General features: G+C 46.4%; 1 protein-coding gene across 8 annotated transcripts in view; it reads right to left on the bottom strand.

Annotated features, from left to right (window-relative positions):
- Positions 1 to 12,433, bottom strand: part of IKBKG (inhibitor of nuclear factor kappa B kinase regulatory subunit gamma) — a 1,113,418-nt gene that overhangs the window by 445,578 nt on the left and 655,407 nt on the right. For all 8 annotated transcript variants that reach the window (XM_069645292.1, XM_069645287.1, XM_069645293.1 and 5 more), the window contains one exon: positions 760 to 874. In XM_069645292.1, the coding sequence (XP_069501393.1) occupies positions 760 to 874 (115 nt within the window). The remainder of the gene's footprint in view (positions 1 to 759; positions 875 to 12,433) is intronic.

The raw sequence follows: 12,433 nt of genomic DNA, 5'->3' as shown, positions 1-12,433 counted from the left end.
TCCACCTCCAACTCCCTCAGGGTCAGTCGCTTCTCCAAGCAACGAGTTGGTGGTAGATCTCTCTCTTCGTCTGGGGCCTCCCTCTGGAAAAGCCTCCCTGCATCCTTGAAACTTGAGAACCATCTCTGGTTCCGGAAGCACCTCAAGACCTTCCTCTTTGCTTCTGCTTTCTCTCCTCCTCTCCCCTTCTGAACTCCTGACTGAACTAGCAGTGGTCACCTGGCTACCCTCTGATCTCGGGCCCAGGTCCGCTCCTCCGCCAGCTGCACTCATGCACTGCCTCCCAGGCAACCACTGTACTTGGGGGCTGTTTCTGTATCCCTACAGACCCCTCCAGGTCATGACACTTGATGTCTGCACTTACCCCTGCTCTTGCCACTAGCTGGCCTCACTTTTACCTACTGTTTTTATTTATTTATATTTTTTACAGTTGATCCTATGTATTGCACTGCCCCTTCCCCCGCACTTCCCCCCCCCCACTCCCCTGCACTTGCGCGATCTCAATGTCACCTGGCCTAGTAAGATCTTTGTCTGTCTTCCCTCTGTTCCCACTCCCTTGCCTTGTCGCGCTTTGAATCACTTGTGTATAGGCGCGTTATAAATGCCATATCATATTATCAAAGACCAGCAAGAGCAACCAATTGCTCCACTACCATCCCACACTCCGCCCATTTCCTGGGACCCAGAGCTTCCAGCAGAGATTTTAGGGAATTGGGATGAGGGATAAAATGCTCTGGTGCTGGCCACATGCTTACATACCTCTACTTGCTGCTTCAGGGTATGGATGGTTTGCTCAGTTATTTGCTCCACCTCTTTTTCCTTCTTTATCACTTCTCCTTGGAATGATTCCATCTTCATTTTCAACATCTCGTTCCTAGTAAAGAAATGAAAAAGCACATTCTTGCCTGTGATACTGGTTTTGCTGTTTGATATCTATTATAATGTACAGAGGGCTTGCTAAACTCCAACTCATCACTTGTTTGAACCCGCATTTAAATATATTGGCAATAACAAAATGGCTCGTGGGCATCTCAATTGTGTGCCTCATCAGGATGCTTTTATGAGAACAACTGAAAGGTACCACTCAACGTTGCATTTTGTTCATAATGGTTTGTTGAACCATTGCTTGAAAGCATTGTCAGGAACAGAGACTAAGGGGAGCTCATTGCTGAGAAAACAAGCAGAGCAAATTCCTCTGCTCCTCAGTCCTGCAGTCATCACTGGGGTGCACGAAAAAGAAGATTAGATAAATAGGAAGCTGCACACCACCTCCAAATTCAAAAGATATGCATTTGATAGACAAATGATGTTCACGCCTCATTGTTTCTTGGGGCAAGACAAGAACAATAAATGTAAAAAAAAAACTTTTTTATTGAAACCTAGACAAACACTGCGTGATAATGTACATGGGAAAAAGATCTGTAGTACTCTGAACAACATAAGCTAAAAAAAGTAGACTATTCATGGACATCGTAGAAAGTCATAGCTTCTGGAAATAATGACCATAAATAAGTGGAAATAATCAGTAGTCCAGCTTAAATTGTATACGTGCTCTGACCAATGTGAGGCAGCTATCAGTGGACAGTAAGGGTCTGCATGCCCTAATCAGCTTGCCTGTGTAGGCGGTAGCTGAAGCAGTAATATTGACTTGTTTAGACAGGTTGCAGTTGGCATCGAGGTAGAACCCTAAGGTTTCTACCACCTTGGCTAGGGGAATGTTATTCCCGTCTTTGTGGATGCTAGTGTACTTGGGGCTACATTTTCGTATGTTGTTGGGTGATCCGACTATGAGCAGCTCCGTTTTATCATCATTCAGGTAGAGGCCATGAGTGGCCATCCATGCCTGAATGATAGTATAGACTTCGTTGATCCGGCAGACATCTGTGTCGTAGGAGCCAGATAGTGGTAGGAGTATCTGAGTATCATCCGCGTAATTAGTATAGGTGACACCCAGATGGTCCAGTTTGTCGAATAAAGGCTTTGTAAAGATGTTGTACAAAGTGGGCAATACACAGGATCCCTGTGGGACTCCGATCTGCCTCTGCTGTGGGTGAGAAGACATGCATGGTTCTATTGTCAAGGAAGGACCGTATCCACATGATGGCAGAGTTTGAGAAATGAGCAGCCGATGAAAGGTGTTCACATAGTATGTTGTGCTAAACCAAGTCAAAGGCTGCTGACAAGTCTAGGAGGAGAAGAATGGCAACTTTGCTTTTGTCTTTCAGGTCATCAATTTGGCTTTTGAGGTCAACTAGAGCTGTTTCTCTTCCATGTTGTGGTCTAAAGCCAGATTGGCGAACTCCTAGTAGTTTTTGGGCTCTAGATAGTCTTGAATTTGTAGATCAGCTACTCTATCTAGAATTTATAAAAGGAAGGGGACGGTGGTAATAGGTCTGTAGTTAGTGGGAATAGCCGGGTCAAGAGTTTGTTTCTTGAGTAAGGGGAGGACCCATTACTGTTTTAAGTTACTTGGGACTGTGTTATTAGTGAATGAAGAGTTTATTAGTTTGGTGATAAAGGCAGATAAATCCCTGGCCGCATCTTTAATAATCTGTGCTGGGCAGCTATCACCTTTGCAGTTCGAGGGTTTTAGTGAAGCTATCATTTTTTGAACTTCAGGGATAGAAACTTTGCTAAATTTGAAGCCTGTGATGTGGTCAGGGTTGGAAGGCAAAGTAGTACTGATTGGGATGGCTGAAGACAGTTGGAGGCGTGTGTCTGCTATTTTGGTCTGGAGTCCTGAGATTTTGTTGGTAAGCGCGTTTTGAATATTCGTGCACCAGGATCTGTCCTTGGTACTGGTATCTATTGGAGGGTTCGGGATCTCAAGTTCTCTAAGGATTGTGAATAGTTCCTTAGTGTTGGATCCTGCTTGATTGATTCGAGCATTATAGGTTTCTTTTTTAGTTCAGATGATCTCGCTTTTATAGGTGGCGGTAGTATTGAGGAGGTTGGTTTTATTTTCAGGGCACGGGGCTAGTTTCCATAGTGTTTCAAGCTTTCTTTTTTCTGCACGGAGTTGTTTAAGTTCAGTGGTGAACCAGGAGCTTAGATGAGTTCTGGGTTTACCTTTGCGTAGTTTGAGTGGTGCAATGGTGTCTAAGGCCTTAGACATGGCGTCATTGTAAGTGTCGACCGGTAGATCTGTGTCATTTGTGTCAGGTAGAGCATTGAGGGTAGGGATGACCAAAGGTATTATGGCTTCGGCTGTAATATTGAGTTTATTTCTGGTGAGACCTGGTGGTGCAGCTGGGAGCTTTCTTAGTTCTAAGTTGTTTGTGTTACGTTCTAATGACAAAAGGTGATGGTCTGACCACACAAGTGGTGAGGGGTCCTTGCGGGTATTGTTGCAGTTCAGGACTACTATCCAATCTAGTATTCTTCCCTTCTCATGGGTGGGTAAGGTACAAATTTGAGTATATCCTTGCTCGGTTAGAGCAGTGGCTAGAGAGTTGGCATGGTGGTCATTAGTGTCATTGTAGCCCACGTTGAAGTCTCCAAGAATGATATTTTGTGACGTAGGTTTCGTGTTGTAAGCTGCTAAAGCAATCATGTCTTCCTCAAAAGGTCCTGGAGTGCCTGGGGGCCTGTAAATAAGGTGGATAGTGATGGTACTTTGGGGGATGTTTGAAGCTTGGCTGATAGGATTTTGCAAGATATCAGAGAAGGGGAAGTGACTAGTCTCATATCTAGAGTCGATTTGAAAATAATAGCAGTTCCTCCTCCTCGGGCACTGGGTCTATCTACTCTAGTGATGGAGTAGTTGTCAGGTATAGCTAAGGTGAGGGAGGGGCCTGCAGCGTCATGCAGCCAGGTTTCCGTTACAGCGAGGAAGTCAAGGTTGTTAGACAGAATGAGGTCCGCAATTTCAGTTGCGTGGGCAACAAGGGACCTAACGTTTAGAAGTGCTCCTTTTATGGGTAGTTTCTCTATGTCCTTCAAGTTAGAGAGTTAGTGGTACTCTCAGCTAGGTTGTTTGGCGGGTTGGTGCGAGTCCTTTTGCATAGGTAGTTTAATTTTGGATTTCGTACAATACTTCCTAGGTGGATAAGGCTTGCTATTAAGTTGGAAGTTATAGTATGACAATCTGGAGGCTAGTCTGTTGTCGCAAACAGTTTTGACTGGGATGGTAGTGGGGATACTAGTGCATAGTTGGGGCAATTGCGAGGCAATAGTAGGGGGGCACCGAGTGTCACATTTAAGTGTAGGAGAGTTGAAGGAGAGTAAAGGGGGGAGAAACGAAGTGGGCTTAATGTTGGCGTTCCAGTGGGTAGAGGACAATGCAGGAAGGAAGGTAGTGGGTTTAATCCAGCGCTTCTGGTTAGGGATGACGTTAGGGTGAGCCATTGTGTCGTGGTCTCTGAAGGGCTCCACCATGTGACCAGGGGGTGATCTACTATGGGCTTTAGAGAAGGCTAGTATCAATGGAATGATACAAAGGGTGCAAGTCATGATATAACTGTTATATGTATAAACCCATATAATCAGTGGCCTAGATAATATTCCAAGTGCAAGTATTTTACTCCTATTTTTTAAAGTTGGGAGTAAAATGCATTTTAGAGAGTTAAAAAGTAAGTCCCATTCCCAATGGGAGGATTTTATAAGTCTGTAAAAACATATTTTACTTGTGAAAAATAAATATTTTTGTAATAAATATATTTCGCTGTACATAGTTTTTCATGGTGTGACGAATCCCGAGATGTCGTCACTTGTCCCCAGGAGGAGCCCCTTCCCATGAGCCAGGGTGGTGAGGCTGCTACACGATAGTCCACTTGCGGGTGGCACTCATCGGGAGGATCTCATGGGAAGAGACCTCCCTTGTGGGGACAAGGGAGAACATCTCGGGTCTAACAACCTTCACCCAACACCCTATACACCTCCATGTCCCATAGAACCCAACCCTTTACCCAGTACTCCCATGTACCTTTGTAAATCTCTGACTCTGAGACAAAGAAGATTAATGACTATCAAAAGGGAGTGTACCGGACAAGTACTTGAACGAGGAGGAGGTGCAGAGCCATAAAATACGCTCAGTGTAACCTGAGTGAGCATTCTAGTTATCCAAGGCAATATCAGATAAGAAGCAACAAAGGACTTCGAAATGTTGCTCAGTCATCTCAGAAGGAACAGAGGACCAGGAAGCGGCCCAGCAAGGGAAATTCAAGTGACTGCAGACAGGGATGACAAAAAGGAGCAGATGTCATCCCCAACGAGTCAGATGTTGAAGGACCCTTGGAAAGGCAGCAAAGTGGCATTGCAATGGAGGTGGACCACGCGGTCTGTAACAGGTATGCAGACTGCAGAAGGACAGATGCTGCAGAGCTGCCGCAGTACTGGAGAAGCCTGTGGAAGCCTGCGGAAGCCATGAGAGACACAAACAGAGCACAGGCAAACCCTGAGGCAGACTGGAGGCCACTAGAGAAGTCGCAGAAGGTACACAAGTAAAAGGGCTGGCCGGTGGGGGTACCAGAGGGTCTGGGATAACGCACAAACATAAGAAGAAGAAATCTGAAGAAGAGATCTAGAACTCTGGGATGGGATGTGACCCGGGCTAGAGAGAAGTGGGGAGAGCCGTTAAGTGAAGTGGTTCGCCAATAGGCACATAGGTCAAGCCTCAACCCTAAAGGCACACGTCAAGAAGAAAACACAAGTTATCCTCCTCGTGGCAGTACTGGCCAGGAGAGTAAACCAAGCCTGCAAAAGCAAAGAAACATAGAAGTACAGGTCTGGGACCCGGACCCAAAACAGTAAGAAACTACAAGTATTCTTCCTGGTGGCAGTACTTGAAAGGATAGTGCACCAAGTGGACCAAAGGGTGGCCCCTGGTTCGAGGACCCTACCAGTATATGAACTCTATTGCTGAGAAGACTAAAAGTGAAAGGGAAGCCAGGGGAAGGGAGTCATCCCCCCTGGTGTTGTTGAATTGTGTTACCAAAGAGAAGGAGAAGGCAGGGGAAGGGAGTCATTCCCCCTGGTGTTGTTGAACTGTGCAACCAAGTGGAAAGCCAAGATACCAGGAGAAGGTAGGCATTCTCCTGGTAACCAAGACCAGGGGAAGGAAGTCATTCCCCCCAGTTTTGTTGTACTGTCAAACCAAGATACCAGGAGGAGGGAGTCATTCTCCTGGTAACCAAAGTTATAAAGACTTTCTGAGACAGAGTGCCAAGAGATTGACAGTGTGGCTGCCAAGGGCGTTGAACTTTCCCTTTTTTGTGCTGGAAAACAATTTTGAACCGTGGAAGGAAGCCAAAATCTGAAAGTGAACTTTTATCACCAGTCCAGAAGAAGGGAGTCATTCATCTGGACCAAGAACATCTACTTTACCTCTAGTTGAAAGTGTAAGGGACAGAAGTAGGGGTTTGACACAGGACTGTGGACTATTGAGTTACAAAGACATTCTGAGAGAATCCTTTGTTTTTTAGTTGATTAGTTGAGGCAAGAAATCCCCTATTAAAGATAGTCTCGGGACGATAGCTCAGGGGCAACATGCTCGCCTTGGAAGCAAGACGACATGGAGCAACAGAGGTTTGATCCCCGGGTCCGCGCTTAGAAACCTCTGGGTATTAAGTGCGTTATAAATAACCTATCATATCATAAATATAGTTTTTCCCTTTAATTTCTTAAAGAAACACAGATTTATAGTCATCCTCATGCCACCTGTCAGTCTCCTTCTTCTGCACCCTTAATATGCTCATTAAAAGATAAATGTGTACCTCTTTGGATCAAGTCGACCCCGGTTACATAACAGAACACACTGACAACTTGACAGCGTTTAGAACAAAAATACCATCTTATGTGTTAATACAGGAAAGTTGATGAGTTTAACATGCTGGAGAACATAATGAACTCAACCCATTCCCTACAAAAAACATACAAAACAACATGTTGAACATATTGATACACTTTTCAACAGTCTAGTGATTAACGACGTGCAAACCCTTACGTTTCAAGGGTGATATTATAGAACAATGTTGAATTAAACATCAAACAATGTATGCCCCATGGGCATAACTGTACAAAAAAGAGTTGAGTAGTGTTTCAGCCTATTGCAATTTAGATAACTCTGAGTACAACAGCCTTCTTCAGGACTGGGAATAGTGGTGTGGGTTCATCACAGCCTGCAGTTGGGATCTATGAAAAATGAATGAAGAATAAAAGTGTAATGTTGAGTATTCTGTGTCCGGGATAAACATATAAAACACGGCTCTACCACTTTGTGCTATTTAGTTCTACATAACTGCATGACCGGCATTATGGGAGGAGCAATATCCTGTCAGTTAGCACTCCAAATATATTACAGGTTAACTGTGAAGCGTAAAAAACCACCACTCATTAGAGTTGCCTCTGAGACACGTGTCCAGTGCTAGCACTATATTGACAATTCATACCATATATGTTTGTATCACGTTGAGAACATTGTCATTTGTCTACATATAGCCATTGAGTGGAACAGTCTGTTTAACAGATTTGGTGGGGGGCAGGAGTCTGTCTCGCGACTTTTGAATGGATTAAAGATCAGTCTCTAATAACAGAAAAATAAGGAGACTAGACAAGCTATTATGTCTGTACAACTGCATGATCGATATACTGCATATGTACCTCTATGCGAATAGCCCAGCCAGGGCTAGTTGAGCAATGCCCTGACAGCCATTGACCACAGGTTAACTGTTAAGGAACCATTACCACAAGTCTGTGGTCATCTGGTAACTATACACGTCAGAGGTCTCGCTGAGACATCAGTCCATGGCTAACACTACATTGACACCACTTATGACTCATTACATTTTCATTGTTTGCACACGTGCATAGTTAGTTTTTGGCTCACACACTAGCAAAAGACAGAGTTCGAGAGAGCGTTCTATCCTTTGGGTGCATTACAATCCATGATATATACATGGAAGGCTAACTGCACTGCTACATTGTAGATGGGATAGGTGTTTATCATTTATTGACTACTCAAGCACTTAGGTTCAGATATATTGCTTGAGTGAGATCCAAAGTGGTCATGGCTCTTTCAGATCAACTAGCGAGATGGCGTTAAACCTAAACCCTCTCTCATAGTCATTATGGCATGGTTACATTGCATGCACATCCTTTATACTAGGTGCTTTGCGTCACAGGTCCTCTCCAAGATGGTGGACCTGATTACCACGTCTCCAGTGGTATTTGGTTGCGGCACCGGGTGCCATAGCAACGGGTGCTACAACACACTAGAAGAGCAGAGCTCCGCGTGTGAAACCATGGCACGGAGGACAAGCTAAACTGTGCTATTTGTTAAAACTTAGGTGAGAATTACAGCCTTGTTCAGATGCACTCCAAGCCATGCAATAACATTAAAGGGACCTGGGAACGAGATCTGGGTGTGGAGCTGTGTAAAGCCACATGGTTGAGATATTGCCAGTTGACTAAATGTGTATTCATGAACTCTTGGCTACGTCTTATTCAGTTTAAAGTTCTAAACCAGTTGCACTACACCCCGGCCAAGTTCGCTAAGTTTGTGCAGGGCCACACGGGGAAATGCCCTAAATGTGACGCCCCTAACGCAGACTCCTATCATATGTATTGGGCTTGCCCGCCGATAACTAAATTCTGGGGGAAGGTGGCGGAGATTCTGGAAGACATTACGGCAATACCTGCTACACCTTCCCCACGGAAATACCTTTTTGGGGATATTGGTAAGGCTGCAACTACCACTAGACGATTGTTTAATTTAGCGTGTGTGGTTGCGAAACGAAATATACTGAAATGTTGGAAGTCCATAGATCCTCCTAGGCGACTGGACTTTTTGAAGGACCTGTCGATGGTCAATGAACTTGAAGAACAATTTATTAAAACATTGCCATTGAGATGCCGCCCCAAAGACATATGGACGCTGTTCAGACTCTATTTATGCAATATGATATCTGATGAAGAGGACAATCCATTGTCACCGCTCTAGTACTGTCAAACAATGTGCAATTGTGTAGTATATACTGTAAATGTTCATCTATGTTGTTGTATCATGCTGGGATTCGCTAGCCGCTGGCCAGTTTAGTCTTGTTGTAACTTTCTCTGAATAAAAAGAAAAATTAAAAAAGAAAAAAGTTAAGTGAGAATATGTTCTTTGAACTACCGACAGCGGCTACTGTTATGGTCGTGCACACATTGTCCGATACTGTTGTGTCTTGCTGCTGCCGTGGCCACTATCGACCCGGCACAGTAGTTGATTCATAAATAGCATTGGTTTCATTTGTGGTGTTCAATCCCCATACAGGTGCACCGCCCAGATGGAAAATTATTTGGCAGGGCCCGCTGACAGTCTAGGTGCCACACATTTCATCTATACAGGGGAAGTGTCATCCACCCCTTTCCTAGCTTAGCCTTCCGGCAGGCAGGTTGTCATTTTTGCAAACAGCAGAGAGGATCTGTGCAGTTATCGGTTCCCCATTGTTCCTGATTTTACAGGTAAAAAAATCAAATCATCAGTGTTCATACATGCACTCACGCTGTGTAGTGTGGTCGCCAGCCATATGGGATAGGTGTTTATCATTTATTGACTACTCAAGCACTTAGGTTCAGATATACTGCTTGAGTGAGATCCAAAGTGGTCGTGGCTCTTTGGGATCAACTAGCGAGATGGCGTTAAACCTAAACCCTCTTTCATAGTCATTATGGCATGATTACGTTGCCGAGCACACCAGCATGCACATCCTTTTTACTAGGTGCTTTGCATCACAGGTCCTCTCCAAGATGGTGGACCTGATTACCAAGCCTCCAGTGTTATTTGTTGCGGCCCCGGGTGCTACAACACAACACTAGAAGAGCAGAGCTCCGCGTGTGAAACCATGGCACAGACGACAAGCTAAACTGTGCTATTCGTTAAAACTTAGGTGAGAATATGTTCTTTGAACTACCGACAGCAGCCGCTGTTATGGTCGTGCACACATTGTCCGACACTGTTGTGTCTTGCTGCTGCCGTGGCCACTATCGACCCGGCACAGTAGTTGATTCATAAATAGCATTGGTTTCATTTGTGGTGTTCAACCCCATACAGGTGCACCGCCCAGATGGAAAATTATTTGGCAGGGCCCGCTGACAGTCTAGGTGCCACACATTTCATCTATACAGGGGAAGTGTCATCCACCCCTTTCCTAGCTTAGCCTTCCGGCAGGCAGGTTGTCATTTTTGAAAACAGCAGAGACGATCTGTGCAGTTATAGGTTCCCCATTTTTCCTGTTTTTACAGGTAAAAAAATCGAATCATCAGTGTTCATACACGCACTCACGCTGTGTGGTGTGGTCGCCAGCCATATGGTGGCGACATTGAACATCACATGCTACGACATTCGAGCACGGTATGTTCTCCCTTTGGGGATAACACTCTAGCTACGTATAGAGCAGTTTTTTATATGTTTATCCCGGACACACAACACTCAACATTAAACATTTATTTTTCATCAATTTTTCATAGATCCAAACTGCAGGCTGTGATGAACCCACACCACTATTCCCAGTCCTGAAGAAGGCTGTTGTACTCAGAGCTATCCAAATTGCAATAGGCCGAAACACTTCTGTGTTGACTCTTTTTTGTAGAGTTGTGCCCATAGGGCATAACATGTTTGATGTTTAATTCAACATTGTTCTATAAAATCACCCTTGAAATGTAAGGGTTTGCACATCATTAATCACTAGACCATTGAAAAGTGAATCAATATGTTCAGCACATTGTTTTGTATGTTTTCTGTTGGGAATGGGTTGAGTTCATTATGTTCTCCAGTATGTTAAACTCCTCAACTTTCCTTTATTAACACATAAAATGGTATTTTTGTTCTAAACACTATCAAGTTGTCACTGTGTTCTGTTGTGTAACCGGGGTCTTGACTAACTGTCCTGAGCGAGGTGAGCTGCACCGCAGCCTTTTGTGTGAATGTTGTTGCCTATTTGGTGTGTTTTGTTTTGGTGGGCTCCGTGCCCTGGTGATTCCCGCTTCCCTCGAGGTTCCTTCTCGCGGCACTTCCTGATTCCTTCTCGGCCCTCCCTCCCGCCTCCCATCCCGCCCACCACCCGCTCCGATTGGCTGTTGCATTCCTGCTCCCCAGACCTAGTCCTCTGCAGCGCCCGTCCCTCGGCTCTTTCCATCCAGAGCGAGGTGAGTTGCACCGCAGCCTTTTGTGTGAATGTTGTTGCCTAATTGGTGTGTTTTGTTTTGGTGGGCTCCGTGCCCTGGTGATTCCCGCTTCCCTCGAGTTTCCTTCTCGCGGCGCCTCCTGATTCCTGCTCGGCCCTCCCTCCCGCCTCCCATCCCGCCCACCACCCGCTCCGATTGGCTGTTGCATCCCTGCTCCCCAGACCTGGTCCTCTGCAGCACCCGTCCCTCGGCTCTTTCCATCCAGAGCGAGGTGAGCTGCACCGCAGCCTTTTGTGTGAATGTTGTTGCCTATTTGGTGTGTTTTGTTTTGGTGGGCTCCGTGCCCTGGTGATTCCCGCTTCCCTCGAGGTTCCTTCTCGCGGCACTTCCTGATTCCTACTCGGCCCTCCCTCCCGCCTCCCATCCCGCCCACCACCCGCTCCGATTGGCTGTTGCATCCCTGCTCCCCAGACCTAGTCCTCTGCAGCGCCCGTCCCTCGGCTCTTTCCATCCAGAGCGAGGTGAGCTGCACCGCAGCCTTTCGTGTGAATGTTGTTGCCTATTTGGTGTGTTTTGTTTTGTTGGGCTCCGTGCCCTGGTGATTCCCGCTTCCCTCGAGGTTCCTTCTCGCGGCACTTCCTGATTCCTACTCGGCCCTCCCTCCCGCCTCCCATCCCGGCCACCACCCGCTCCGATTGGCTGTTGCATCCCTGCTCCCCAGACCTAGTCCTCTGCAGCGCCCGTCCCTCGGCTCTTTCCATCCAGAGCGAGGTGAGTTGCACCGCAGCCTTTTGTGTGAATGTTGTTGCCTAATTGGTGTGTTTTGTTTTGGTGGGCTCCGTGCCCTGGTGATCCCCGCTTCCCTCGAGTTTCCTTCTCGCGGCGCCTCCTGATTCCTGCTCGGCCCTCCCTCCCGCCTCCCATCCCGCCCATCACCCGCTCCGATTGGCTGTTGCATCCCTGCTCCCCAGACCTGGTCCTCTGCAGCGCCCGTCCCTCTGCTCTTTCCATCCAGAGCGAGGTGAGCTGCACCGCAGCCTTTCGTGTGAATGTTGTTGCCTATTTGGTGTGTTTTGTTTTGTTGGGCTCCGTGCCCTGGTGATTCCCGCTTCCCTCGAGGTTCCTTCTCGCGGCACTTCCTGATTCCTACTCGGCCCTCCCTCCCGCCTCCCATCCCGGCCACCACCCGCTCCGATTGGCTGTTGCATCCCTGCTCCTCAGACCTAGTCCTCTGCAGCGCCCGTCCCTCGGCTCTTTCCATCCAGAGCGAGGTGAGTTGCACCGCAGCCTTTTGTGTGAATGTTGTTGCCTAATTGGTGTGTTTTGT

This window comes from Ambystoma mexicanum, chromosome 2p, assembly GCF_040938575.1.
Source record: "Ambystoma mexicanum isolate Mex_15411 chromosome 2p, UKY_AmexF1_1, whole genome shotgun sequence".
NCBI lineage: Eukaryota > Metazoa > Chordata > Amphibia > Caudata > Ambystomatidae > Ambystoma > Ambystoma mexicanum.
This window is presented reverse-complemented; position numbering and strand designations above follow the sequence as displayed.